The following is a 27,973-nucleotide window of genomic DNA, read 5'->3' as shown; positions in this document are numbered from 1 at the left end:
ACAGAGCCACCTCTGGATTATTTTATTCACATGGCTTGGCAAGACACGGGCACTCCTGCCAAAGAGCCAGGCACGGCCACCCCGGCCCTGCCCTGGTCAGTCGCCCACCTCCCAGCCTTCTGAAGGTTAGTGCTAGTTATCTCACACACAGAACAAGGGGTGGGGGGTGGGAAAGATGAGACAGGGGCAGGGGCGGGGGTCTCCCTCTGCTCAGGGGTTTTCAGATGACCGCAGCCTGAGCCCCCTCCATCCTCATGGGGCCTGGAGGGCCCGTCTCAGAAAACCCCACGATGGGCAGCCGCACCCGGAATCCACCCTCGTCCTGGTCCCCGCTCCCGCCCCGGGCCTTGGGGCTTAGGGACACCCGGGGGAAGCGGAACTTGGGTGACTTCTCCCCGCTGGGAGACTTGGGTGCCGCCTCGCCCTCCTGCCCCCGGGAGGCCTTGGAAGGGGCGGCCAGGCCCACACGGGGCAAGCGGACTCGGACGCGGCCTCGGCGCCCGGAGGCCCCTTCCCCGCTGCCCTCCGCGTCCTCCTCCTCGGGGCTGGGGGAGCCTTCCCCACGGACTGCCTCGCTCTGGCTGAAGCCCACGCGGGGCAGCTTGAGTTTCGGGCTCTTGGCCTTCTCACCTTCCTCGGTGCCCTCCTTGGCCCGTGCCAGGCCAAACCGGGGCAGCCGCACCTTGAGTTTATGTCCGGCATCTCCTTCACCCTCTGCCACCTGGTACTCAGCGTGGGTGCCCACGGCGGGTGGGGAGAGCTCCACGTCGGGCAGGGAGAGGTGGAAGGTGCGCTCTGCCCCTGCGGACTGGTCGCTCGGCCCCTCAGCCTCGGCCCCAGCTCTAGCCCCCAGCGTAGGCACCTTCAGCTTCAGCCCACCCTCACTGGTGGCAGCCTCCCCCTCCTGCAGCTCTCGGCTCAGCCCCACGTCCAGCTCGAGCTGGGGCACTGTCACGGCAGGCATCTTGAAGACACCCTCGCCCACCAAGAGCTCGCCACCCACTGCCTGGGCACCAGGTAGAGCCAAGGTCACCTGAGGCACGTGGACCCTGTAGCCTGCTGTGCCCTCTGCTGGAGGGGCTGAACTCTCAGCCTGCTGGCCCAGGGTGGCCTCCCTAAAGCCAGTGAGCTCCACCTGGGGCAAGGAGATGCCCAGCGGCATCCTCAGCCCCCCGTCCTGGGCCTCAGTGCCCACTTGCTTGGCTGGGGACACTTGCAGCCCTGTGAGCCGTCCTCGGCCACCTGCTGCCTCCTCCTCTACCTGTCCCTCCTCCTGGGCCCCCAGAGCAACCAGTTCTACCTCGGGGATCTTAAGCTGCACAGCTGTGGACTCTGGCTTTTCCCCGGGGCTGACTCGCTCACCCGAGATGTCTGCTTCCTTCCCTCGAGCCAGCCCAAAGGAGGGCATCTTCAGCTTTGGCATCTTCACCTTCCCATCCCAACCCCTGCTCTTGCCCTCCAGCTCAGCCACCCCTGGCACTAGTTCTCCCACCTCAGGGTCCCGGCCCCTGACCCCAAACTTGGGCAGGCCGAACCTGGGCCCCTTGAGCTTGACATCAGCCCCGGCCACCTCTGCCTTGCCTGTGGGCAGATGGGAATCCAGGCTGAGCTGCGGGATGGACAGGTCAAGGGCGGGCAGCAGACCTGCCTCCCCTGTACCTTTGGCCTCCACCTCGGTCCCCACCCGAGCCCTGGGGAGTGAGATGGCGAACTTGGACACCTTCAGCTTGGCTGCTCGTCCAGCACCCTCAGCCTCTGCCTTGGTCACCTTTGGCCCCACGAGTCCAAACTTGGGCAGGGAGAACTTGGAGGAGGGCTTGACTTTTGCCTCCATCACCTCTGCCTGTCCTTCCTCCAGTGTGGGCAGCTGTGGGGTGACGATCTCCACGGAAGGCAATCGGAAGGCCACTTCCCCGACCCCAGCTGCTTCTGCCTGCTCCGCTTTGCCCACTTCGGCGGCCATGGCCTGCCCCTCCAGGCCAAGGGCCCCGGGCAGGTCTAGCTCCACTGAGGGCAGTGTGAGAGAGGGGACACCCACACGAGCCTCGCTGCCCACCTCTGGCTGCAGACAGGGAAGTGTCACCAGCTTCCCCGAGACGTCAGCGCCTGCCTCACCTGGCTTGCCCCGAGATGGGGACTCCGCCCTCCCTAGCTTGGGCAAGGTCATCTTGGGCATCTTGAAGCCGAAGTCCATGCCCTCCGCCCCCTCTACCCTGGCAGCTTTTAGCTGCGCCTCCGGAGCCTTGGGCAGCTTCACTTCTGGTGGCTTCGGCAGATGTACCTCCGGGACCTTGGGCGCCTGCACTTCTGGCAGCCGCATCTCCGACACCTTTGGCAGATGCACTTCCGGGAGGTGGACGTCCGGCACGACCATTTCCGGCACCCTGGGGAGTTTTATCTCCGGGAGCTTCACCTCGGGGAGCTTAACGTCAGGGACCTTCATCTCCGAGACTTTCGGCAGCTGCACCTCTGGGAGACGCACTTCCGGCACGGCCATCTCTGGCACCTTCGGGAGTTTCATTTCCGGGCATATCATCTCGGGCACCTTCGGCAGCTTCATCTCCGGGACTTTCGGCAGCTGCACTTCTGGGAGACGCACTTCCGGTACGGCCATCTCCGGCACCTTCGGGAGCTTCACCTCGGGGAGTTTCACCTCGGGGAGTTTCACCTCGGGGACTTTGGGCAGCTGCACCTCTGGGAGACGCACTTCCGGCACGGCCATCTCTGGCACCTTCGGGAGTTTCATTTCCGGGCATATCCTCTCGGGCACCTTCGGCAGCTTCATCTCCGGGACTTTCGGCAGCTGCACTTCTGGGAGACGCACTTCCGGTACGGCCATCTCCGGCACCTTCGGGAGCTTCACCTCGGGGAGTTTCACCTCGGGGACTTTCGGCAGCTGCACTTCTGGGAGATGCACTTCGGGCACGGCCATCTCGGGCACCTTCGGCAGCTTCATCTCTGGGACTTTTGGCAGCTGCACCTCTGGAAGTCTCACCTCGGGCACGGCCATCTCCGGCACTTTCGGAAGCTTCATCTCTGACACCTTTGGGAGCTCCACCTCTGGGAGTCGCACCTCTGGAAGGACTGGCTCGGGCATTTTGGGGAGCTTGACCTCTGGGACCTTGGGGGGCTTCACCTCAGGCCCCTTGGGCACCTTGACCTCCGGCGGCGAGACCCCGATGCCAAAGGAGGGCATCTTGATAGTGGGCAGCTTCAGCTTGCTCTCGGGGGCTTCGGGGGCAGCAGGCCGGGGCTCCAGGAGAGAGAGCCCGAAGGTGGGCATTCGAAGTTTGGGGCGCTTCACCTTGGCCTCAGCAGCTTCCTTTGCTCGGGCCCCAAAGCGGGGGAAACTGAGCCGGGGCATCTTCAGGGCCACCTCGGGCACCTCGCCTCGGGGTTCCACCTCTGCACCGGGCAAGGCCAGGTCCACCCCCACTGTAGGTGCTGCTACGTCCAGGGTGGGCACCGTCACTGCTACAACCCCTTCCCGGGTCTCCAGGCAGGGAAGTGTGGGCAGAGCAGGTAGCGAGGGCAAAGTGGGCAGCTCCACCTGGGGGACCTGGATCCCTACAGCCGCAGGCTCCACAGCAGGGGCAGCTGGGGCTCCCAGCCCAAAGGTTGGCAGGTGGAGGGCAAAGCCGCTGACGGCTTCTGCTGCAGGGGCCGCCTCCCCCTTGCGGGCTGGGACCTGGGGGACACCCACCTCGGCACCTGGCAGCCGGGGCCCAACCAGCTCCACCTGGGGAGCCGTGAAACGGGGTCCTGCTGCCACCTCGGCCTCTGCTTTGGCCTTCCGGGGGGGAGGAGCGGCGGCAGCCAGCCGGGCTACCTGGGCCTCTTCGGCCACTTCTCGGACGCGCAGCCGAGGGAGCTGGAGGCGCCGGCGGGTGGGGGCAGCTGGGACAGGACCCTCGACAGCCTCGGCTTTGAGGCCTCGACGCAGACGGGAGAACTTGGGAAAGGAGAATTCGACGTCAACAGGGGCCAGGTCTGCAGGGGCCCCCAGGGCCCCGGGCATCACCATCTTCTTCTTCTTCACAGGGGACAGACTCTGGATGTTCTGGGGAGAGAGGAGAGAGGCAGGAGGCGGTGGGACAGTGGGAGGCCTGGGGTGGACAGGGGGAAGCCCCATGCGGTCATTTTACCAGGAGGGGTACGTGTTGGATGGAGCATCTTGTCTCCAAAGCACCATCCCCACTTCCTGCCTGTCATGTCACCATGACTGCCCCGGAAGGCAAAGACTTTAATTTGGACTCTTACAGTGAATCACCAGGGGTGTATAAACTGTGACCCGAGACTTCTGGCTCCTCGTCCACCATTTTCCCCAATACCCTCACTTTAGAGATGGGGAAACTGAGGCCCAAGGAGGGAAAGAAATTCCTCCAGGGTCACTTAGCAGTAAGTGAGCCACCCTTAGGCTTGACTGAACCTGGCCTCTCTGGTTCAGGACCCCTGGTGGCTGAGGATCCTGGTTTGGGTGGGTGGGTCCCCCTCCCCAGGGAGGAGTTTAGGGGCAGAGAACAGGAGGCAGTGGATGGGATTAGCGCTGGGTTAGTGACGAGACAGAGGGCAAGGCTGGCCCACGGGTGTGGAGCGGTGGGGCTCACGGCGCAGAGACAGGATCGCTGGGGCAGTCCAGGGCCGGGGCCGGGACCGGGCTAAGCACGCGTACCAGCTTGGCCACCTTGGCCCGCGGGCCCTTGATCTCGTAGCCGGCCACGGTCCCAGGCCGCAGCGCCAGGTCCCCGGTGGGCACAGTGCGCTTCAGGCAGAAGGAGACCTTGTAAGGCTCGGCGCATTGCAGCAGGCGGAGTGCGTCCTCGTACTTGAAGTTCTCAAAGAACACTCTAGCGCTCAGCAGCTGGTCCCCTGTAGGCCAGGTGGGGGTGGGCAGGGCGTGGGCATCTTCCGGCCCCTCCCAGGCCTGGTCCCGCCCACTTCCCTGGAGCCCTGCAGCCAGGCGCCACCCAAACTTTTGGCCCCGCCTTTACCCGCGTGCAGTGCGTGCTAAATCCCTTCAGATGTGTCCTACTCTTTGCGACCTTACAAACTGTAGCCTGCCAGGCTCCTTTGTCCATGGGATTCTCCAGGCAAGACTACTGGAGTGGGCTGCCATGCCCTTCTCCAAGAGCACAGGATACTGAGACGCAAAGTTCCTCCCTATTTAAGGTTCTGACACTTAGAGAAAGCCACGGCCTAGGCTTTAGCCCTGCCTCCCTCAGAGCAAATCCGAGCCCCTTCGCCGCACCTCTCTCCTTTCTACTCCCCTCCCCGAACCTCACACTTCAAACACTAATTTTGCTTTCTTTTACTGAGAAACAGAATCAGAAGAAAACTTCCAGAAGCCCCCACCCAATTACTCACCTCCCCCCAGTCCTGTGGCGATTTTCTCTACTCTCCATCTGTCCTAGGGATAAACCAACCCCACTCCTAGCTCGGGGCAATCTCTGCACCACCTTTTCAGGGACACACTCCAGCAGTTCTCCCCTTGCTCCCTACATCATCATCAATTTGTCCTTTTCTTCTACATTATTGTCATCAGCAAAGAACATATCACTCTTTCTCCCATAAGAAAGGTTGTCTTGGACTTCCCTGGTGGCTCAGTGGATAAGAATTGGCCTGCCAATGCAGGGGACATGGATTCGATCCCCTGTCCAGGAAGATTCCACAAGGCTTGGGACAATTAAACCCCTGTGCCACCACTACTGAGTCCATGTGCTGCAACTACTGAAGCCCTTGCACCTATGGCCTGTGCTTTGCAACAGGAGAAGCCACTGCAACTAGAGGCCCACATACTGCAAGGAAGAGTAGCCCACGGTTGCTGCAACTAGAGAAAGCCCTCACAAAGCAGCGAAGACTCAGCACAGCCAAAAATAAATAATTTTTTTTTTTAAAAGAAAGGTTGTCTTGACCTCACTCTTTCTGGAACCCCTGCCCCACTTACCTGTTTACCTTAACGGCACAATTCATGGAGTTGTCTGACTGCGTTATTTTCACTTCTCCAATCACACTTTTGACACCCCCCTTCCAGAGCCTCAAACTGGTCTCTCAAGGTCTCATAGAATGACCTCTGTGTAGCTAAGTCCAGCAGTCAAGTCCCAGACTTCATCCCCTGAAACCCCTGCTTGAGACCCAGCTTCACTCTCTTTCATCCACTTGCTTGGCTTGGCTTCCAGGGTGCCCAACTGGAACCTCCCTGGGGGTTTCTTCTCAGCCTCCTGGGATGATTCCTCCCATCTCCCAGACCTCTTAAAGACACAAGAGTCCCAGAGAGCCAGCTCAGGCCTTGGACCTCTCCTCTTCTCCATACTACTTATCCCTTAGAGAAGCTCACCCAGATTCAGGAGTTTAAAGATCATAAATATACTGACAACTCCCAACTGTGTCTCTCCAGCCCAGCACTCCCCACATCCATCCTAGATTCCCTTATCTCTTCACATCTCTGCCTTGGTGTCCAGCTCTCATTTGACAGGTCCAAACTGTACTCCTAGTCTTTCTCCAAACAAGCTCCAGCACCAGGGTTTCCCATTTGTGGGGCTACCAACTCTATCCTCAGGTCAAAAATTCCTGGACACATCCTTGACCCCTCTCTTTCCAACAACCCCATATCCAGTCCAGAAGACTCTTCCTTCAAATTATATCCAGAATCCAAACCCTTGTCTTCACCTCCAATAACACTCTTTTGCCCCAAGCATCACCAATCCCTGTCCACTAACTCCCAGTTTGCTTGAATCTGTGTCCATTGAGTCAGTGATGCTATCTAACCATCTCATCCTCTGCCGTCCCCTTCTCCTTTTGCCTTCAATTTTTCCCAGCATCGGGGTCTTTTCCAATGAGTCGGCTCTCACATCCATGGGGTCACAAAGAGTCAGTTCCCTGTACTATAAAGTAGGTCCTTTTTGGTTATCTATTAATATTTTAAATATAGCACTGTGTACATGTTGATTCCAAACTCCCTGTCTATCCCTTCCCCTGGCGACTGAACAACAAATCACCAGTCTCTTACCTGGATAATCAAGGTAGCCTTTTTTCCTGCTCCCCATCCTGCCCCCTACAGTCTACTGCTAGTACAGCATCTCAATATGGTCAATTCATGTTCTTTCTTCACTCACAACTTTTGATTAAAATCAAAGTCTTCCCCATGGTCCATAAAGCCCTCGAAAAACTACCCCTCCTCTTACCTCTCTGGCCTCATCTCTTACTCTACTCTTCACTAACTCTGCTCCATTCATACTGGCTTCCTTGCTGTTGCTCCAACAAACCAGGCACTGTCCCATCTTGGAGCAGCTGCACTGGTTCTCTCTGCCTGGAATGCTTTTCCAGATGGCCACAGAGCTCATTCACTCACCTCCTTCAGGCCTTTCTGCCCTTCCTGGTTCATCCTATTTAAAAACACAGCTTCCTTCCTAGCTTCCACAAGCATACACAGCCTTCTAATGTACTATGTATTTTATATTGTGTTTCCATAAATTATGTATACATAATGTACTATGTATTTTACAGATTTTGCTTAAACATGTCTCTCCTCACTAGAATGTAAGCTTCACAGGCGCAGAGAGTGTTGTCTGTTTTGTTCACTGCAGTAGCCCAAGCACCCAGAATAACATCTGGAAATAGAAGGCACTCAGTAAATAGTTGTTGCATGAATAAATCATCAACCTCATCCACGTTACCTAAAATATCCCTTACTAAGCTCTCTTCACCACTCCCTCCAAGTTGTTAACTCCGCCTCTTTTCTTCAGTACCAACAACCTAACTATAACTAGCATTTATATAGTGCTTACCATGTGCCACTTAGTTACATGCTGTGTTTTCAAATACTGACTCATTTAATCCACATAATAACCCTATGAGGTATGTACTAGAGTAAGTCCCATTTTAGAGGTGAGAAAACCGAGGCATAGAAAGATCACTAGATAGTTAACTGCAGATTTAGGAGACAATGAACCTCCAGAGCCAGTATCTGGGCAACCGCAAAACCTACAGGACACACAAAGCCCCGCCCCTAGCCCTTAACCGCGCCTCCCGGTCCCGGGACCTAGGGCTGATTCCCGCCCGAGCAGGAAGGCCCAGCCACGTGCCCGCACCCCGCCCACCTTCCTGCAGGCTGAGGTTCCTGGCCGCTGGCGAGTCCTCACGCAGCTCGCGGACGAAGATTCCCTCCTTGCCGCCTCCCGCTACGTTGATGCCGGTGACCCCGGTCTGCGCCTCTGTCTCCACGATGATCTCCACCAACTCCGCCCGCCTGAGCTCCTGCGGAGAGCGGCGCGGGGTCGCCATGGGGCGCTGGGGCCGGACCTCGCCCAGAGCCCGCCATCGCGCTTAAAAGCAGCTCTTAACCGGGTCCTCAGGGCACAGACACCCAGACGGGGCTCAAGCCGGTAGTGTGGGCCCACCGTCGCCGGCATCTCCCTTTTAATTGAGCGCGAGGGCAGCTCGCTGCGACCCACAGAAGAGTTCAGTGGGTCTCCCGGCTCACTGGCCTGGGGGAGCCCCGAAGGCTGCAGTCAGGAGAGGCGGGGCGAGCGGCGGTATCATAGAGGAGGGACGGAATGGGGAGGCCAGAGGGAACCTGAGTCGCAACTGAGAGGCGGGGCTGATAGGGCGGGGCTGTTTGCTAGGGGGCGTGGTCAGATCGGAGGCGGGGTTAGGGGTTGGAGCGCGACCAGATGGAGGACAGTGGCCGGAGAGGAGAGGCCAAGGATAGGAAAGGGGTGTGGCCAGAGTATATTCGTGGAGGCGCGGAAGGGACCCGTAGTCTATGGACTGGCTTGAATTATGGGGAGGGGCTTAAATAACGGCAGAATAGGAGTGGATTTGAGGATGGGGTCCCGAAGAAAGGGTACGGTATGAAGGGGTGGGGGTGGGCCTGGCCTTCTTGAAGGCTTGAATATGTGTGACTGTCCTATTGTGTACTCTGTGACCCCAAGCCCTGCATAACGCCCATTGGAGAGGGAATCTAGTGAAGAGCCGCATTGCGTGGGTAATGAGTGGTGGACTGGCAGACGTGGAATGCCTGGTATTTACTGTAAATGGTGCTGACCTGGCCCTGGCCCAGCAGTGCACTGTGGGATCCACATCCAGGCTTCCCAGAAGAGACAGTTGAAGACCTCAGTTTCACAACCCTTCCAGGAATGCACTCTGCTGTGTGTCTCTAGGGGAGAACTGTGCCCTCTCTGGGCCCATTTCCCTACTGTAAAGTTGGGTAACATGGGTATACTGGAAGGAATCTCTGATTGTGAACTGAGACCTGAAGCAACTGAGATGTGAGGGAATGCTGTAATGGGCAGTATCTTGAGGCTGGTACAGACTGGCATTGACCAGGACTTGGAGAAGGGAAAGTAAACTTGCCCAGATGCTCCACAGCAGCAGCCCTGGGACTAGAGCACTGGTAATGACATAAGTGTGAGTCCTCCGCACCCTCAGAGATAGGGACCATTGCCCCATTTCACCGATGGCAAAACTGAGGGTTTGAAAGGTCAGGTCGTCTGTTCAGGGTTGTACAGCTGAAGTGGTAGGACTGGGATGTAAGCCCACAGGTCCAATGCCCATGTCTTTAACCCCTACACCATTCTGCCTCTTTTTCTTCAGCTTAGTATTAATAGAATTCCAGTATGATCCTATCCCTTGCAGCTCAGTCGGTAAAGAATTCACCTGCAATGTAGGAGACATGGGTTCAATTCCTGGGTTGGAAAGATCCCCTGGAGAAGGGAATCGCAATCCACTCCAGTATTCTTGACTAGGAAATCCCATGGACAGAGGAGCCTGGTGGACTACAGTCCATGGGGTTGCAAGAGTCAGACAAGACTTAGTGACTAAACCACCACCATGCTCAGTGAATTAGCTTCTTGGAATCGTAGTCTGTGTGAGGTACTGTGTTAAGCACATCACGAATGTTAATTTCTCTTTCCCTCACAGTGACTCATAACAGTCTCTGTTTCGGTCTCCATTTCACAGATGGGAAGACTGAGGCAGAGAAGCCAAGAAGTGCCTCAGTGCCACCCTAGTCAGTGCTCCCCACCAAGGCCCCCCAGGTCCCCTTTGAAGGGTGCTCACCTCGGCACTCCGGCTCCTGGCCTCCATGGCGCTGCTGGGAGTCCCCTGGGCCCCCGGCTCCTCTGGTTTCCTCTCTCCCTTCTGCTGCAGGACCAGCTTCAGTTCTGCATGGAGCAGCTGCCTCTGAGCCTGCGGGATCAGGGATGCAGGCTTGAGGCCATCCAGGGGAAGATGTGGGGAGAAGGCCAGGCTTAAAGGGAGAGGTCAAGGTGGGTATGAGATGAGGAGAAGGGCACCCCCGCCCCAATCCCAGATGTCCTCTCACCGCTGCCTGCGCACAAGGACCCCCTCCTAACAGGAGCCCAGCCCGGGGTGGCGCACAGTCGTCTGCGGGGCTCACGCCTTTCCTCTGGGGTCTTGCTGCCTGCCAGGGAGAGACCAGGTCAGGAGGTTCCAGGCAGGCCAGGAGAGGGCAGGGAGGGGCATGTAGCACCAGCCAGTGCTCACCTCAGGGTCACCTCCAGCTCCTTGAGCCTTCTGGGTCCGGGGCTCTAAGAAGAATAACGTGAGCATTACTGTCGGCTGACCCTACTGATGATTCCTGAGTGTCTGACCCTTCCTGCACTCTGTCATTATTCTATCCCCACGGTTCCCTGGTGGTCCAGTGGTTAGGACTCCACACTTCCACTGCAGGGGGCAAGGGTTTTGTCCCTGTTTGGGGAACTAAGATTCCACACCCTGCTGCATGGCTTGGGGAAAAGAAAGGGTCCTCTGTCTCCAAAGTGCAGGTGGGGAACCTGAGGCTCCAAAAACCTTTATCCAAGGTGATGCAGCTGAACAAGAAGCAGTAGTATAGCCAGCAATGACTCCTGGGCCTTTGTGACAGTACCACAAGTACTGTCAACCACCTCGGCTGACCAAGGGGGCTGAATTCACTGTAAAACCATTGCCTCTACTGCCATGTACTCCCCGTAGGCAAATCACCTCACCTCTCTGTGCGTCAGTTTCCCCATCTATAAAATGGAGAGAATGAGAGCACCTACCTCCCAGGGCTAGTTAGAGGGTCACGTGTATATGTAAATATACAGTGCTGGGCACCTGGTAGGCACTTCATAAGCACGTGCCATGATTATCACTAAGAACTTCCTGTGGTCCTGATCTTGTTTCGAATATCCCATGGGGGTCAACATATGTGGACTTCAGAACACCCTAGTGAGATCAATACAGTTATTGGGCATGGGATTTCCCTGGTGGTTCAGTGGTTAAGACCCCACACTTCCAATGCAGGGGGCACAGGTTCGATCCCTGGCCAGAGAACTACAGTCCCACATGCTGAAGAGTGTGGCCAAAAAATAAAATTATTGAGCTTGTTACAGAGAAGACATCTGAGACTGGGAGAAGGAGAGTCACTCACCTGAGTCACAAATGGCCTAGCCAGGACTTTAACTTGTCTGAAAGCTCTAGCTGCTTCTACAGATGCTAATAACTAATGGGCACCATGTGGTTACTCTTTGCCAGTCCTAGGCTAAGACCTTCACTTCCCACCTCACTGCAGAAAACCCTAACCCTGAGAGAGGCCAAGAACCTCATTCAAAGTCACACAGCCCAACGAGAAGGAGGCAGAGCTGAGGTCTCTGCCGACAGGCCCTTCTGGGGGAAAGGGAGATGGATCCTGTAGCCCTCCTCCAAGCCGCCAACCCTGGCCTTGTCCTCCTGGCCCCCACCTGGCATGCCAACCCACCAACCCCCACTCCACAGGGAAAGGTCAGGCCTCACGCGGCACATTCTCTCAAACAATGGCCCATCTGCTGTGCCCAGTCACATTCCACCCCTGCCCACCCAGCCCCGGCCACACAAAGGCCCTTCATAGCCCACCTCTGGCAGAGATAGAGGACACAGAGACCCCCTCATGCTCCAGCTGTACCCACTCCACTGGTTGCCTCCCTGCCCCCCGCCCCGGTGTCAGAAGGCTCCTCTCTGGCTCTCCTAGGGGTCCTGGTCTCCATGTCCTTCTCTGGCCTCCCCTGTGAGCCCCCAGCCCCTCCCAGTAGGCTTGACTCCCACATCCAGGTTATTTCCTCTGGACTGGGCCTTATGCTGGCCCCCTTAGGCCTTGAAATCACTCTGGATGTGGAGGCTATTTTAGGGTTGGAAAGTGAGGCTCAGAGAGGGAAAGTGACCTGTCTGGGGTCATACAGCTAGGACCCGTGCCCTTGACCCCCAACTCTGCACCTTAACTTGCACTGGTGACTCTGAGCACTAGAGGAGGCCTAGGCAGCAAAACTGTCGAGGCAGAAGTTGGGCTGGCAGAGGGGATCAAGGGTGCCAGAAACAGGCATTTTTAGAGCGACTCGGTGCCAACACTGAGCCAGGCAGACACTTTATGGCCGTAGCCTCATGGTACCCCACTTTACTGATGAGTAAATGAGGGTTAAGAGATGGGCTATCACAGGGAGTTCCCTGGCCGTCCAGTGGTTAGGACTCGGCACTTTCAGTGCCAGAGCCCAGGTTCAATCCCTGGTCAGGGAACAAAGATCCCACAAGCCACGCTGTTGTTGTTTAGTCACTAAGACATAGCCAACTTTGCAATCCCATGGACGGTAGCTCACCAGGATCCTCTGTCCATGGGATTCTCCAGGCAAGAATACTGGAGTGGGTTGCCATTTCCTCCAGGGGATCTTCCTGACTCAGGGATTGAACCTGCGTCTCCTGCAACTCCTGCATTGGTGGACAGATTCTTTACCACTGAGCCATTGGGGAATCCGGGGAATCCCATTCACAAGCCATGGGGCATGGTCAAAAAAAAAAAGAGAGGCAGAGATGGGTGGGATATCACAGTGATGGAGTTGGGACTTAAACCCCGGTCTGAAAAGCTAACTCTGAGTCCCTGATACAAGGTAGTGTCCTGAGCTGTGGGTGAGAGAAGCCTGGTACTTGCAGGAGATGGTGGAGACGGAGGGGAGGATCTCCAGGGCCACAAGTGCCCTGTCCAGGACAAGCCAGAGAAGATCACACCCAGAAGCTGCCACCGGAAACCCAGCCAGGGTGGGGGCAAGAGAGAGAGTGCCCAGCTTCTCCATCCCTGCCCGGGACGGCTGCCCAGCCCAGGTTATATTTAGCCCAACTGTGCCCTTCCTGAGCCACGTACCCAGCTCCTGGGGTGGGATGGGGTGGGAGCAGCTTCGGAAGGAAGCCCTCCCGCTACCCCACAACCTCGGGCACTCTCTGTTCCCAGCTCTGACTGTCCCACTAGGCAGGGGAAGGAGGGGTAGGGAGGTGCCTGGGGCAGGCCTGCCCTGTGATAGGGGAAGCTCTAATGGGGCTTCCCTGGGGAATCAAGGCTAGGCAGGACTCTCCAGAGGCTAACGGCCGATTTCTTGAGCGGTTCCTGTGGCACTGCCCTGATCCATTCCTGAGCTTCCAGAATTCTGAGAATCCCCTTTCTTGAGCATTCACTATGTGCAAAGATTCTTCCCTGCCTGGGCTCATTAAATCCTAACAACACCTCCCTGGGGAAGTCACAAATCAGATGCTCATTGAAGAAGTCATTCCTGCCCTTCAGCATGTCATCTGTACCCTGAGCCCTTCAGCTGAGCTTTGGGCCTGCTGAGGAAGCCCCCAGCTTTGCTTCACTGTACCTTCTTCCCCCGCCCCATGCCTGGCACCAATGTCACTTAAGAATTCTCCCCACTCAAAGCTTCAGCTGCCCCAATGACCAGAGTGACCTGGAGCCCTTGCAGTGGGAGTGGGGGGTTGACCTGACTCATCCGGGCCCCCAGATATTGTCTGAGGCCGTCTAGTGATGCGGAGGGGGAGGCATTCCGGCAGTGGCCTCCAGGTGCCTCGTTTAGGCCCAGCTCCAGCACTCCTCAGGTTTGAATCCTGGGGCAAGATTTAAATTTCACCTCTCAGGGCCTCAGTTTCTTCCTCTGTAAAATGGAGCCAGTAAGAGTGGCTTTGAAGAATTATGAGATAACAGCAGGTGCTTAGAATATTCAGGTTATACAGTATAAGAGCTCAAGTAATAGAAATAGTCTCTGAAGGCAATTGTATGTGGGAGGCAGGGGGCTGAGTATCTTGAAGTGTCTCATATCCAGCCTTTGCCCACAGTAGCCCCACTTTCTCCCCTACCAAAGAGGAACTTTGGGTGAGGGACAAGATCCAGTTTGGGTACCAGCCTCCAACCAATAAGATCAGCACTGCCTCCCCAGCACTCTATTCCAGGGACCAAAAAGCCTGTCCCACCCTCAGCATCCAGCCCCAGCTCCTTATAAGCAGCAACTCATTTACTCTCCTGTCAGCCCTGTGAGGTAGCCTCCACCAGCTCCCCTCACCTTTTTCTTGGCTGCACTTTGAGACAGGTGGAACTTTCCCAGCGAGGATGGAACCTGTGCCCCTGCAGTGGAAGTACGGAAAGACTGGACCACCAGGGAAGTCCCATCAGCCCATTTTAGAGATGAGAAAGCATAGGCACAGTGAATGCAGTATCTTGCCCAAAGCAACACAGCCAGAAAGAAGAGAACATTGGGATTTGAACCCAGGGTCTGGTTTCAAAGTCTGTACCTTTAAGGCTACACCTTGCAGCCTCCTGAGCCCCAGGCACCCTCCCAGTCCCTCCCAGGATCATGGGTCTCATTCCCACAGCTTCTTAGCTTGGCCAGGATGGGAACTGGCTGGCTGATCTCTTACCACTAGGCCTCCAGACACCTCGAGAGCTCCTAGGTCCGGTCAGTCTGCTCAGCCCTGGTCCCAGGCTGGGGGGGAAAAGGAATGGGGAGGGGGAGGAGGGGGAGACCCCAGCCATTGGCTGCCGAAGTATGACATCACCAGGGGGTGGGTGGTGGGGAAACAAACATCCCCTTCTCCCAGCTACATCCACCCGCCGGGGGTGGGAGCCACAGAGAAGCCTAGACAGCTGCTCTTCCTCGCCTGGACTGAGACCTCCACCGTGAGCCCCGATCCTGGGGTTGACAGGTTGCTAGTACCATGGGAGACTAGCCCCCCACCAACACTATTCCCTGGCTTCCAGACCCAGGCATGGCCCTGCTGGTTCCTGGGGCCCCTAAAAATAAACTCTTTCCACTCTCTCTCCCAGTCAGTGGGTTCAAATCCCAGCTCAGCTGTGTGCCGGCTGTATGACCTTCGGCAAGTCACAGCATCTTTCTGCACCTCAGTTTCTCCATCTCTAAAACAAGGATCACAGAAGTGCCCGCCTTATGGGTTTGTTGTGAAGATAAAATGAGTGAAAAGAGACGAAAAACTTTCAAAAGCTCCTGGCACGGAGTGACTGCTACTTATACACATTTTGTATTCAAACAAATTAGGGGACCAGCTAGACTTGTCAGGGCACTTTTGGCTTGAGTGAGACTGGACCCAGGGAGCCCCACTTCTCTGTTTAATGGAGTTGCCACTTGGGGGGACATCTATCATGTACCATGCTGGGCACCCAAAGCTTGGCCCCTGGAATCAGGGATGCAAGGCAGGCAGATGAAGGCCCAGTTTTTAGCTAAAAATCCAGAAAATGCTGGAGCTGGGATCCAACCACAGCTCTGCAGAACTGCAAAGACCCTGCAATATGCTCTGTCCCCTTCATATAACAGCCAAGGAGGCTCAGAGAGGGGAGTGACACCCCAGGCCACCCACTTCAGGTAATAGGTAGCACCGGGATTTGAACCCAGATCTGCCCAACTCCCAAACCAAGGCCACCAGGCCTCATCTTGATCCCCCGGCCCCCAGCCCCCAGCTGGCCTTGACTCACCAGACCCCGGGGGGCGGCACAGGGAGCATAGGTATTCCCACATGCCCCTCACACCCACCCGGCCGCTGCCTTGGATGCTCCTGGCTCTCTGAGCCGGAGCCTGGGGCTGGAGCTGGGCTGAGGCCGGGGATTACCCCCAAAATGCACATCAGCAGCTTCTGGCCCATTGTCCACCAGGGCTCAGCCTCCAGGCCCTGAGCAGAGGGGGCACCCTCACCTTTCAAGTCAGCTTAGCTGGTCCCTCAGCAGCCCCCTCCCCACCCTGAGCAGTTGGGGCCCACTCCCGAGGGGCTCGGGGAACCAGAGACCGGCTGGCAAGATCCCAGAATGCCAGGGGCCTCCTCCCTTCTCTCCGAAATGCCCCCTGCCCACTCTCAGCCACCAGGGAAGGCAGGAATGTGCTGAGCTCTGGGAAATGCCTTCCAGGCCTGGCAGCCACCAAGGGTTGGGGTGTGGTGGAACCCAGCTAGAACCCTCCTCCCGGGAAGGGTGGAAGGCATGATGTGGTCAGGGCTACTGATGGGCTCAAGGAGACCTACCCCCATTGCAGGCGCACGCTCTCTCTCTCTCTCTCATTCATTGATACATTCAGACATTCATGGGTTCATTCATTGATTCATTCAAACATTCATGGGTTCATTCATTCATTCAGTAAATCTTCACAAGCCCTTGGTGGCTGGCCCTTTACTGGGCACCAGAGACACTGTCAGACCTAAATTCACCAGAGGGTAGGCTCAGGACACAACTTCTGGGGTCAAACTGGAGGGTTGAGGAGGAAGAAACCAGGTAAAAGGCTAGGGAAGAAGCTTCCGGGAGGGAGGAGGAACACGGGCAAAGCACCAGAAGGGAGAGAGGGAGCAGTCCTTTATCCAAAGTCAGCAAACAGTCAGTGAGCACCTGGTCTTGTGCCCAGCCCCAGGCTGGATGGTCTGGGGACACAGTGTAACCAAGATAGCCTGGGCCTGTTTTCACAGAGTTCACAGTCCAACGGGAAGACTGACCCAGAGTGGCCAGGGTTGGGATGGGGGGATCGCAGACAGAGAGATCAGAGCCTTGCCATGGGAGCCCAGGCAATGTACCTGCTGCAGCCCAGGAAGGGAGGTCAGGGAAGGCTCCCTGGAGGAGGGGACGTGTGAGCTGAGACTTGAGTGACCCATAGGATCTAGGCAAGAGAAGAGGCAGTATGAGACTCCCCTGGTGATCCAGTGGTTAGGACTCTGAGCTTCCACTGAAGGGAGCACGAGTTCAATCCCTGGTTCCCTGGTTCAGGGAACTAGGATCCCTCAAGCTATGCAGTGGGGTAAAAAAAAAAAAAAAAAAAAAAAAACAATAGAGAGGGGGAGAGAGAGAAGAGGGAGTGGAAAAGTTTTATGGGCAGAGGGAACAGCCCATGCAAAGGATCTGAATCCAGACAGAGGTTCACACATAGGAAATTTTCTGGAGTTAAGAACCATGTCCTTGTTCATGGCTGTGTCTCTACGGCCACATATGCCCCATCCTTTTCATCTCCTTCTCATTTATACGTTTATTCACCAGCTATTTGCAGACACTTCTGAATCAGTCCATCCCTGCTCTGGGCGATGCTGGGGACACAGCAGTGACTGTGCCCTCCCGGGACTCTCAATCCAAGGGCGGCAGACACTAAAGAAGTGAGCAACTAAATTGTGTATAATTGAAATGAGTATATAATTACACACTAAACTAAGTGCTCTGAGAAAAGGATCCAGGTCTGTAAGAGGGGTCTGACACTCTGATACTATCAGAAAGGGCAGGGAAGGCTTCTTGGAGGAGGCAACATTTGAGCTCGCACCTGAAGGATATATAGGAGTTCACGCCAAGCTGCGGGTAGTGGATACATGAAAGTGGGTTTCAGGTAGAGGGAACATCCCATACAAAGGGCCCCTTTGAGAAACCAGTGAATGTGAGAGTAAAAGGAAGCTGAGGGAAGGGCTAGAGTCAGCAGGGCCATAAGGAGGGCCTCAGACTTTGTCCCTAGGGCCCTGGGCACCTACAGGAGGGACAAGGTCAGAGCTGAGATTTAATAACTGAGGGTGGAAAGAATCTACCAACAGGCCAGGCTAGAACCAGGAAGAAAACTCACTGCTTGCTATTCCGGCAGACAGGGAGGCTGGTACTCTACAGACAGACAGACAGACAGAGGCTATCCGGTCCCTCTCTATGTCTCGGAGGGCAGATAACCTTCCTCATCCCCAATTTTATGGGACAAGCACAGTCCTCTGTCGTGAAATATAACATTAGCTGTATGTTTTTTGTAGCTGCCCTTTAGCAGGTAAAGAAAGCTTTCTTTCCTAGTTTGCTGGAGTTTTTTTTTTTTTAATCTAATATTACTCTATTTATTTGGCTATATCTACTCTTAGTTGAGGCACATGAGATCTTTTTCTTTTTTCCTTTTATTTTCTAATTATGAAAATATGATAACACATTCACAAGAGACTTAGAAAATACAGAACAAAGTTACATATATTCCACTAAATATTACAGTTGTTTAAGTAAATAAGTTAAAATTCTTAGTTGGAGTTTCAGTATCAAACTCTGAAGCATGTGGGATCTTCATCTTAGTTGTGGCATGCAGGATTTTGATGTGGCACATGGGCACCAGAGCGTGTGGGCTCAGCAGTCGGGGCACAAGGGCTTAGTTGCTCTGTGGCATGTGGGATCTTAATTCCCCCACCAGGGATCGAACCCGCATCCCCTGCACTGCAAAGCAGATGCTTAACCACTGGACCACCAGGGAAGTCCCTGCTGTGAGTTTTCTGTGGTGAGTGATAGGTCTGTGTGTGTGTGTGTCTCTGTCCTCATTCCTTGTCTCTCTCTCTCTCTCTGTGTCTCTCTTCTCACTCTCTCTGTGTCTCTCTTTCTCTGTCTCTTGCCTTTCCTTCCCCCCGGGGGGGGTGGGGGGGCGGGGTGGCCATGGGAAGTTGAGTTCAGGGGGTGGCACCAGTGTCCCAGTTCCGGCCAAGGCCACCTCCGTAAACACAGGACATCCTGCAGGGCTGGGGAAGGACATGGAAGGCGCTACTCAGGGACTACCCTCTCCCCACCCATCTGAGCCATGCAGGAGTCAGGGCCCACCCAGGGCAGCCCAGAGAAACTACCTCCCTCACCGCCATCCTTTACTCCTGCTCCTGTCCCCTGCCCTCTCTACTGAGCTCCAGTCCCCGGGGCTTGGGGGTGGGGGGGGCAGCTGCCTGGATACCTGCCCGAGTGTCCCTCTAGTCCCTTGCACCCACAGGGTGTCCCTCTCTGGCCTCAGTGTCAACCCCAGACCTGGTCACCATCATAGAGTAGCCCCAAGTTCCCAGGCTAGAGCCCTGGATCTCGTCCTAGGCCCCTCCTCCACTGCAGCTCATCACTCCTACAGGCTGTCCTCTCTAGCAACTCTCCCTTCCCCTCCCCTCCCCTCTCCAAGGCTGATCTGGCTCTCCATGGCCTCCCCTCTCGACTCCTGGCCTAGTGCCTTCAGAGTAAAGTCTCCCATCCAGGGCCTGTGTCCCCTGGTCCCTACCAACCCCTCCAGCTCCATCACTTACATTATTGCTTTCCCCTTCTTCCCAATCAAACTCAGCAGCTTACAGATCCCTGAAAAGGTTGTAGGACCCCTCACTCCCTTACCCTTGCGCATCCTTCTGCCTAGAACACTCTCCCCTCAGAACAATAGCCCTTCGAGGTGGCTATGCTTACTGTCCCAGCTTACAGATGAGGACTCTGAGGCCCAGAGAAGTTGAGTACCTTGCCTAGGGTCACACAGCCACAGAATGGCAAAATATAGGTGGCCTGGCGTTTAACACAATCCAATTTTTTTTTTTTTTTAATTTTGACTGCACCTCACAGCATGTGGGATCTTAGTTCCCCAACCAGGGCACAAACCTATGCCCCCTGCATTGGAAGTGTTGCAGTGAAAAGGGAAAAAAGGGGGAAGGAGTGCTCCTCTTCTTTCCTGAGAACAAAGATAAAGAGAACAATAAGCAGGCCTGATCACTCCTAGTTTTTACTGTAACTGTTCTAATCTGTATTCTGTAACTAAGTTTGCTTTTCTGCCCCCTAACTCCACAGGAGCTACATTTTGCAACTATTATCCTTTGACTCTGTGCTAATTACATTCTGTATCTGGTGCTCACCTTTACAGCACTCTCTTCACAGACCACCCCTCTAAGTTTTTCTCTTTTTGCATTATATAAAGAATGCCACACATAAAAGACAGTGGACCCAACTACTGGTCTGCCAGACCCAATTACTGGGCTACCTGAAGCCAGCCTGTGACTGTTTCTGAAACAATGAACGAGGAAGAAGAACACGAGTTCCTTATTATACCTTTGTTCTCCGACCCCTGACTGTGAGCCCTCGTCTTATATAACTCCCCAGATTCTTCCTGGAAGGGGAATCTGGACTTCAAGGACACAGTTCTTGAAGCACAAGCCTACTGAGTTCTCCCCTCTGTCGGCTGAAGATTAAAGATACTTTTCCATTTCCTCCAGACTCTGTCTCCGTATCTTTTATTCAGCTTCAGTGGGCAGAGAAACCCAAGACTTTGGCTGCAACAGAAGCATGGAGTCTTAACCCCTGGACCACCAGGGAAGACCCCCAGTACGGCTTATTGAGTTAATAATCATTGACTAAGTACCATTAGGGGCTTCCCCGGTGGCTCTGACCGTAAAGAATCTGTCTGCAATGTGGGAGACCTGGGTTCAATCCCTGGGTTGGGATGATTCCCTGGAGGAGGGCATGGCAACCCACTCCAGGAGTCATGCCTGGAGAAAAAACCCCATGGACAGAGGAGCCTGGCGGGTTGCAGTCCATGAGGTTGCAAAGAGTTGGACGTGACTGAGTGACTAAGCACAGCACAGCAGAAGCATCGTTAGACTTCTGCACTGGGACCAGTAAATGTTCATTGAATGAATGAATGGGACCGGGTGGAAGGTGAGCCTTGGAAAGGGCAAGGTTCATATCCCCAAGGAGAGGGATACATTCTGAGGGGCCTAGAGGGTGGGAGAGATGCGGTCAGATTTGCCTTTTACATACAGCCCAGCACCTGGTAGGGTAGGTACCAGTAAATCTTTGCTGAATGAGAGAAGGAGGGGGAGGGGAAAGAAGGAGACCAAGGACAGTTCTCCCAGGTGCTGGAGGAGAGAAGGTTGAGCGTGTGTGTGATGGGGGTCCCTGTGAATGCCCAAGGAGGGGAGCGGACCTGGGGAGGGTCGTGCTGGGAACACACAGAGGCTCTGTGAAAAGCGGCCACAGCGGCAGGGCTGGCAGCTCCATGAGGAATGGTGTGGGCCCTGGAATCTGCTGGCTGAGGTAGCCTGGCTTCGAGTCTGAGGGCGGAGGGGCACATCAGAGCCAGGGAGCTGCACAGTCCTTCTTCAGGGTTCAGACACAAGGAGAGTAGCACAAGCCCTCAGCCACAAGCTGTCGTAAACCTGAGGGCAGCAGGGGGATGGAACCAGAACTGATCTAGTCCATATGCTGCTTTTGTGCAAAAGGCACGCCCCCTTCCCCAAGGCACTTGATCTCCATCTACTGAGAAACTGTCCTAATAAATATGTAAACACATGGTGCCGGAGACATTTGTGGTAGCCTCTTCAAAATGGAGCCTGTGTGCAGTGCACAACCTGAACAACTGTACACGGAGACTGGGGAGAGGAGAGCATCCCTCACCAAACAGGCACAGGGGTAAATGGGACCATCGTTGACAGACTGCCTGCGTCAATAGGTATCACAGATTATCCTCCAATTTGGCACTCAGAGACATCATCAGAAATAGGTCCTCACTGTGTTGTAAACAGAAGGCATTGCTGACCCCACACGGGGGACTCCTTGACCACCGGTCAGGTCACAAGGCAATCTTAAGGTAGTGACAGGCAGGCCCCCCTCCCCCAGACTGGGCACCAGGGGGCATTGCTGAGCTCAGTCTACCCCCAAGGTCTGGGTCTGGGTCAAAATCGAATCTGAGTCCCACTGCCCAGAGGCTGGAGCCCCCAGGTATTGGAGTCAGGCACCCGGAAGGCCCTGAACTGGGGCACCAGCTCCCTTTAGGGCATTTCCACTCCCCTCCCGTGGCCACCCCATCCACTTCCAGAAATGGGCACGACTTCCTCCGCTCCTCCAGGAAACTCCCCTGTGCCCGCCCCTTCCAGGCCCGCAGGCCCGGCCGAAGCTGCCCGCCTCTCCCCCTCCCTCTCCTCGCTCCCCCCACCGCCCCCCTTCCTCCTTTCCACCCCCGCTTCAGCCTCCTCGAAGCTTCCGGCCAGAGTGGAGGCACCCGGGCCCCACGATTTTAAGTGTCCCTTTGCCGGAGTTTCCCGCATCCGAGGCCCAGCCAGGCCGCTCAGGTCATCCTCCGCCCCTCCCCCAGCCCGTCTCCACCCTCCCCCGATGCCGCGTTCACCGTGCCCCTCCCCCCTCCGGTACCCCGGGCGCGGCCCTGCCCCCACGGCCGCCAGGAAGGACGCCGCCTGGGTCCCGTGCCAGGCCTCTGAGTGTGCAGCCCCTCCCAGCCGGGCCAGGAATGCGGCTGGACGGCGGGGGCGGCGCAGACACCCGGCGCTCAGGCCGGCCCTATCGCACAGGCCTGTCAGGCAGGTGGCCCCAGCTCGCTGAGGCCCAGAGTTTCTTCTAGAAGGAAAGCAGGCTCCCCTGCCGTTCTTTCTGTCAAGCCACCACACTTGGTGGCTTTATTTCAGAATCGGCTTCTGAGCTGCCTTATCCCTAGCCCAAAGAGAGATTTGAGACCCGGAGTGGATTTTGTTTAAAACTTGCTGGAGTCTTTCTTTCACCATTTTCCCGGAGAGCTGGCTCTCAGCGCTCAAAGGAGAGGCTCCATCCAGCCTTCAGCTTTGTGCTTTTACTTCTGGTTCATTCTGAAAGCTCCTTCGCCCTGCCCCCGCCAAGACACAGGTAGACTCCAGGCAAAGTCTAGATTTCATTTTTAAAAGTGGCCCGGGGGTCCTCCTCCTCCACCACCCATCACCACCATTAGGTACACACACAGGCACAGGGGGAGACCTGACTGAGTGTATTCCAGAAGTTTCCCAGAGAGCCAGTTTCCAGACCTAATTGGTCTGCTTCTCAGACCAAAAAGCAGTAAAGTTTGAAACTTATCTCCCTAAGAGTTGACTTCTTGGAGCCTCAGTTTTCTCAACTGTAAAATGGGGATAATGACAGGCCCATCTTGTTATGAGGATTAAATCAGTTAGCACATGTCAAGTGCTTAGAACTGTGCTGTGTGCACAATCCTGGCTTGATAAACTTTAGAGGTTTTCTACCACCCTCACCCCTGCCTTGGCCCAGAAACAAAGCAGTACACACACTTCAGACTTTCCAGGACTGGCTTTAATTTCAAAAAACAGGTTGGGGTCTCTTCTCACATTGACGCAAATGTATACCAGGCTGTGCCTCCGGGGATTCAGCACAGGACCTGGTCCAATCACATTCCAGCCACCAGGCTCTGTCATTTCATCACAAGGGCCAATCCCAGACTCCCCTCCCCATCAGTCAGAGACAAGAGGATGGAGGTAAAGTTGCCCAGGACTGGATTCTTTCTCTCCAAAGCCCTTCTCAAGGGAAGCCAGCTGTGTCTTTCCAAGGAGAGTTGGTCCAGCCACCAGGCTCAGTTTGGACATCAGATCAACATCCCAGCCCAGAGGGGTCAACGCCCTGGCCCCGGTGGTCGCTCCAGCGCCTGTGTGCCCACCAGCACGTCCATGAGGTAGTCCAGCTCGGCCTCGTCCAGATCTGGACCTACCTCCTTGCCTGGTCCATCTTCGGGGCTGGATTTGTGGCCCTCAGAGACTGGTGCCCAGAGTTCACTGTCATACATGGATGTGTCAATGTCCTCAAACAGGCCCTCGAGCCCATCGTCCAGCAGACAGCCAGTGGCTGGGCCCAGCAGGTCCAAGGCGCCCAGGCTGGGTGAGGCTCCCCCGGCAGGGCGGCCTAGTGGGCCCTCGTCTACCAAGGGCTGGGGGGCCTGGCTCAGGCCCTCAATATGGCTGAGGTCCTCCAGGAGGCTAGCCATGGAGGCTGAGAGGGCAGCATCAGAGCTGGCAAGCAGGTTGTCAGCCACGCTGGGGGCTGTAGATGGGGTGGGCACAGGTGGCAGGGCAGCCGTGGGTGCCATGGATGCCTGGATTCGCCGCAGTGTGTTCACTACGAGCACCAGGTGCCGCAGGTCTGGCTCACTCTGCCGCAGGCTGTGGTGGAGCTTGAGCACCGAAAGGTCAAAGAGAGAACTGGAGGCCACGGCTGGGGGTGCCTGTGCTACTGCTGAGTGGCCGGGATCCAGCCACCAGGTGTCCACTGCCAGGGTTTCCTTCTCCTCCTCCTCCTCCTCCTCCTCCCGCTTTCGCTTCAGGCCCTTGCTCAGCATCATCTGTAGGGAGGGAAGAGTCATTCAGTTATGGAAAGCCAGTGTGAAGTTCTGACCATTGCTGTGTGATCTTGGGCAAAGCACTTAACCTCTCTGAGCCTAAGTTTTCTTCAGGAAACTTTAAAACATGAATGATAATTGTATCTACTTCCTAGAATTGTTTTAAGGAAAAATGAGATACAAAAATCACTTCGGACAGTGTCTGGTACATAGCAATTACCCCTGTAAATAAGTACTATTGATAATAACTATTATTATCTATTTCTTCAATGAACTATGTGAAATGGCTAATGTGAAGTGTCCAATGTGAAAATCTTCAATATTCAACTTTTTTTTAACCTACAAAAACAGTTGTTTCACATGGTTTAATCTAATACGTAGAGTGTCTACTAATAGCATTAGACAATAAACAGACACAAGAAATGTACCGATGGTGCTAGGAAGATGCTAAGTTTCTGGAGAGTGGTCAGGGAAGGCTCCCCTGAGGAGGTGACATTTGAAATGAGCCCTCAAGTATGAGATAGAATCAGCCATGGAAGAACCAGGGGGAAGGAATTCTGGGAATAAAGAACAGCAAAGGCAAAGAAAAACCTAGAGACTGGATGAGTTTGACCTGAATAAAGGGGGGGGGGTGTTAAGGGTGGAGTAGGGAGGATGTGAGGGGTTCGAGAGTAGGCAGAGACAAGGAGCTTGGATTTTATTGGGGGGTGTGATGGGAAGTCATTGAAGGGGTTTGAGCAGGGAGGACAGTGGTGCTGTGGACTGATTAGGTTTCCAGAAGATCCCCCTGGCTGCCAAGAGGCAGGGGGAGCGAGGAGGGGCGGGGAGAGTGGCCCTGAGATCCTTTTGGAGGCTACTGCAGTCTTTGGGGTGGGCGAAGATGGTGACTTGGGAGTATAAGGTGGCAGTGGACACGGAAGGAAGATGGTCGATTCAGGATTTATTTGAGAGGCAGCGTGGAGAGAGCTTGCCGGAAAATCCTGATGGGCACGGGGGTCACGGAGAGAAGTTTGAAGACCCACACTTTCCCCGGGGTGGGTGCCCCTGACCCAACCTGCTTTTTTAAGCCAGGCAGCCTGCAGGGTACAGTACCCAGATCCTTGCCCAGGAGGACTTCAAAAGTGACCCCCTCACACTACTCAAAACTGGGTCCTCGCCTCCTTCCCAGCAGATCCGAGAGTCCGGAACCGCAGGAATTCAGCCCCCACCCCCGACTCCGCCCCCCGGTCCCGGCGCCCCCTGGCGGCGCCAGGCTGGCTTTCTCCGGGGGTTCCGACTCCCAAGACCCCGGGACTCTACAGTGCCCCGCGGGACGCGGTCATTTCTGCTTGCCACCCAGGACCGTGCGGGCCGGGATCCCCGGAGGGCCGTTCTGCCCTCTCGGCCTCCGCTCGCTTCCGGAAGACAGTGGAGGCTACTCCTCCCGAAGCGGCGGCGGCGGGGGCGGGTGAGTCACGCAGCCGGAGCCAGGGAGCCGGCGCCTCCGCCCCCTTCCCGGGCTGCGGTGTGATTCACCCGCCAGGCCGGGGCTGGCGGCAAGGAGAGGCCCGTGCGTCTCGATCCCGGGCAGCCCTGGCTCGCACCTGCCGGACCGGGGGATCGAACCTGCCAAAGGACCCCGTGGCCAGTACCCCTCTTTCCCCAGGCCTCTTCCCTTCATTTACATACCTAGTTCACCAGCTGCCAATCAGAAAGAAGAGGGAGCCACCCGCAGCCAATCAGGAAGCGGTGGCGGCAGCATTGCTCGCCCGCTCTCCTTCAGCAACCGGCGCCTGGGTTGAGAGACGCAGTTCTGACTGGAGCTCACGACTCCCGGCTCTTGACTCCCCTTAGTTACCGCCCACTCCCGTGGCAGCCCCGCCCTTCGCCCAGGGATTGGTCCTAGACGGTGATGGGCGGAACCTGTAGAAGGCAGGCTAGAAAGAGGGGAGAGTTGTCTTTAGGGCGCATGTCCCGGAGGTTGCTTGACGGGAGGGGGGAAGATAGGGTGGCTCTTGGCCCTGTAGGACGGTAGCGCGGTGGGGTTTTTGTCTCTCAAGCTGTGGCCCCCTCACATCTGCCCACGCACTTGTCAAACCCAATAATTGAGCTTATGCAAGCAGCCCCAACAGGGGTCTACACTCTAGGCCAGCTTAGTCCTGGGTTCAAATTCTGGTCTCAGCCCACAGAGTCTGCCTACTTCTTGAGAGTTGGGAAACTTAGAGTAAGGTATCATCTGTAAGAGCACTATATAAGCAAATTCTGGGTAGCTGAACTCAGTCGTGGTTACAGACGGGAGTTAGGGGTAGGGAGTGGAATTGCACTGGAGTCCCTTCCTGGGCTCAATAGCTGTGTGACCTTGACCAAGTGCTTTAATTCTTTAGGTTTTCTCACTTATTTTTTAAAATGAGAGAAATAGCCTCTGGCTCAGAGGATTGTTTTGAGGATTAAACAATTCCTGCACAATGCTAAGCGGTGTGTTAGGTGTCCTTTTCTCAGTAGCAATAACTGTTGTAGTGATAGCACAGGGGCTCAGTTCAAGGGGAGACATTCAGGGTGGGGCGCAGGTGGACAGGAGTTTAATACATGTCAGATAAACTGACAATGGGATTTACCTTCTTCAAATACCTCATTTGCTAAGGGGAAAAACTGTTTGTGAATAAATCTTCTGACCAAAGTAAGCTATCAAAAATGCTAACTCAACTACTTGATTTGGGCAACCATTTTCAATGGATGCTCACCCTTTGGGGTGAAAAGTTAGTGGGGAACAGGATCTCGACAGTTTCCAAAGCATCATCCCACAGATTCCTTGCTAACTGCAAAGGAGGAAATATCCTTTTATGATGGGAAGAGGAGGTGCTCAGCACCTTAACTATATAAAGAAACTTTGCATCCACAGCAGTGGGATGCCCGGACACTGGGTGGTACCTGATGTGATGCATTAGGCAGTACACAACATTCGTTGTGGAGTTTCCCTGTTACATTTCATAAAGTGAGTCTCAATCGTCTAGACCCAAACTTCAGCTTACAGGGAACAGAGAGTGACAATATTAAACACAAAAACAATCAGACAAATACGGAATATGGGAAGTCTACAGCACGACTAGGTTGTTCTTCCAAAAATTCAATTTCAATAAACCACAGAAAGGGATTAATGAGGTTAGGGGGAGGATGTTTCAGAATTAAAGATACTGTATAATTTCTTTGTTACAACCAAATAGGTATGTGAACCTCCCTTAGACTCTAGTTTGCCGGAAAATTCTATAAAGGATGTTCTTGAGAAAACTGGGCAAATTTGAATATAGGCTGGATACTAGATGATATTATGAAATTCTTAATTCTGTCACATGTGAAATAGGACTGTGGTTTGTAGTTGAGCATCCTTAATCTTAAGAGATGCCTGCTGAGCTATTAGGGGTACAATGTTCAGATGTCTGCAATATACTCTCCAGTGGTTCAGCAAAAGAAAAAAACATACATATATACACACACATATTCAAATAAAGGAAACAGAATGTTAACAAAATCTAGGTGAGAGGGTATTCAAGTGCTCAGAAGATATACTTTTTTTTTTCATCTTTTTTCTGTGCTTGAAATTTCAAAATGAATAAAGGGTAAAATGCTAATTAGAACCAGGCCCCTGTTAGGCAAATTCACATAATTATCTTTTTGGCCTGGAAAAAGGAGACTCAGAGTCTCCAAGTGGCTCTTTCCAGGTCACAAAGAGAAGAAGAGCTCATAGGCATCTGATTAGCGTGAGTTTATTGAGCACCTAGTATGTGGTGGGCAGTTGTAGACAATGGGGGCATAGCACTTGATACACCTCACAGGGTCTCTCTTCTCATAGAACAGGG

The 27,973-nt window shown here is 55.0% G+C and overlaps 2 protein-coding genes across 3 annotated transcripts; both read right to left on the bottom strand.

The window, feature by feature from the left end:
• Positions 1-7: 7 nt before the first annotated feature.
• Positions 8-15,797, bottom strand: PRX (periaxin). Of its 2 annotated transcripts, none has more exons than XM_081516308.1 (7): positions 15,755-15,797; positions 10,504-10,547; positions 10,322-10,420; positions 10,057-10,185; positions 8,097-8,253; positions 4,673-4,869; positions 8-4,060 (listed from the first exon to the last, which is right to left on the bottom strand). In XM_081516308.1, the coding sequence occupies exons 1-7, from the start codon at positions 15,795-15,797 to the stop codon at positions 221-223; spliced, it is 4,509 nt and encodes a 1,502-aa protein (XP_081372434.1). In that variant the 3' UTR covers positions 8-220. The 2 variants fall into 2 exon arrangements, with proteins under 2 accessions (XP_081372434.1, XP_081372435.1); XM_081516309.1 differs by lacking the exon at positions 15,755-15,797 and adding an exon at positions 14,686-14,737.
• A 7,289-nt stretch (positions 15,798-23,086) lies between these two features.
• Positions 23,087-25,934, bottom strand: SERTAD1 (SERTA domain containing 1). The gene is made up of 2 exons (XM_081516305.1): positions 25,809-25,934; positions 23,087-24,143 (listed from the first exon to the last, which is right to left on the bottom strand). The coding sequence occupies exon 2, from the start codon at positions 24,141-24,143 to the stop codon at positions 23,421-23,423; it is 723 nt and encodes a 240-aa protein (XP_081372431.1). The 5' UTR covers positions 25,809-25,934; the 3' UTR covers positions 23,087-23,420.
• Positions 25,935-27,973: the final 2,039 nt, after the last annotated feature.

This window comes from Giraffa tippelskirchi, chromosome 7 (assembly GCF_054371585.1).
Source record: "Giraffa tippelskirchi isolate mGirTip1 chromosome 7, T2T-mGirTip1v1.2.pri, whole genome shotgun sequence".
In the NCBI taxonomy this organism is placed as follows: Eukaryota; Metazoa; Chordata; class Mammalia; order Artiodactyla; family Giraffidae; genus Giraffa; species Giraffa tippelskirchi.
This window is presented reverse-complemented; position numbering and strand designations above follow the sequence as displayed.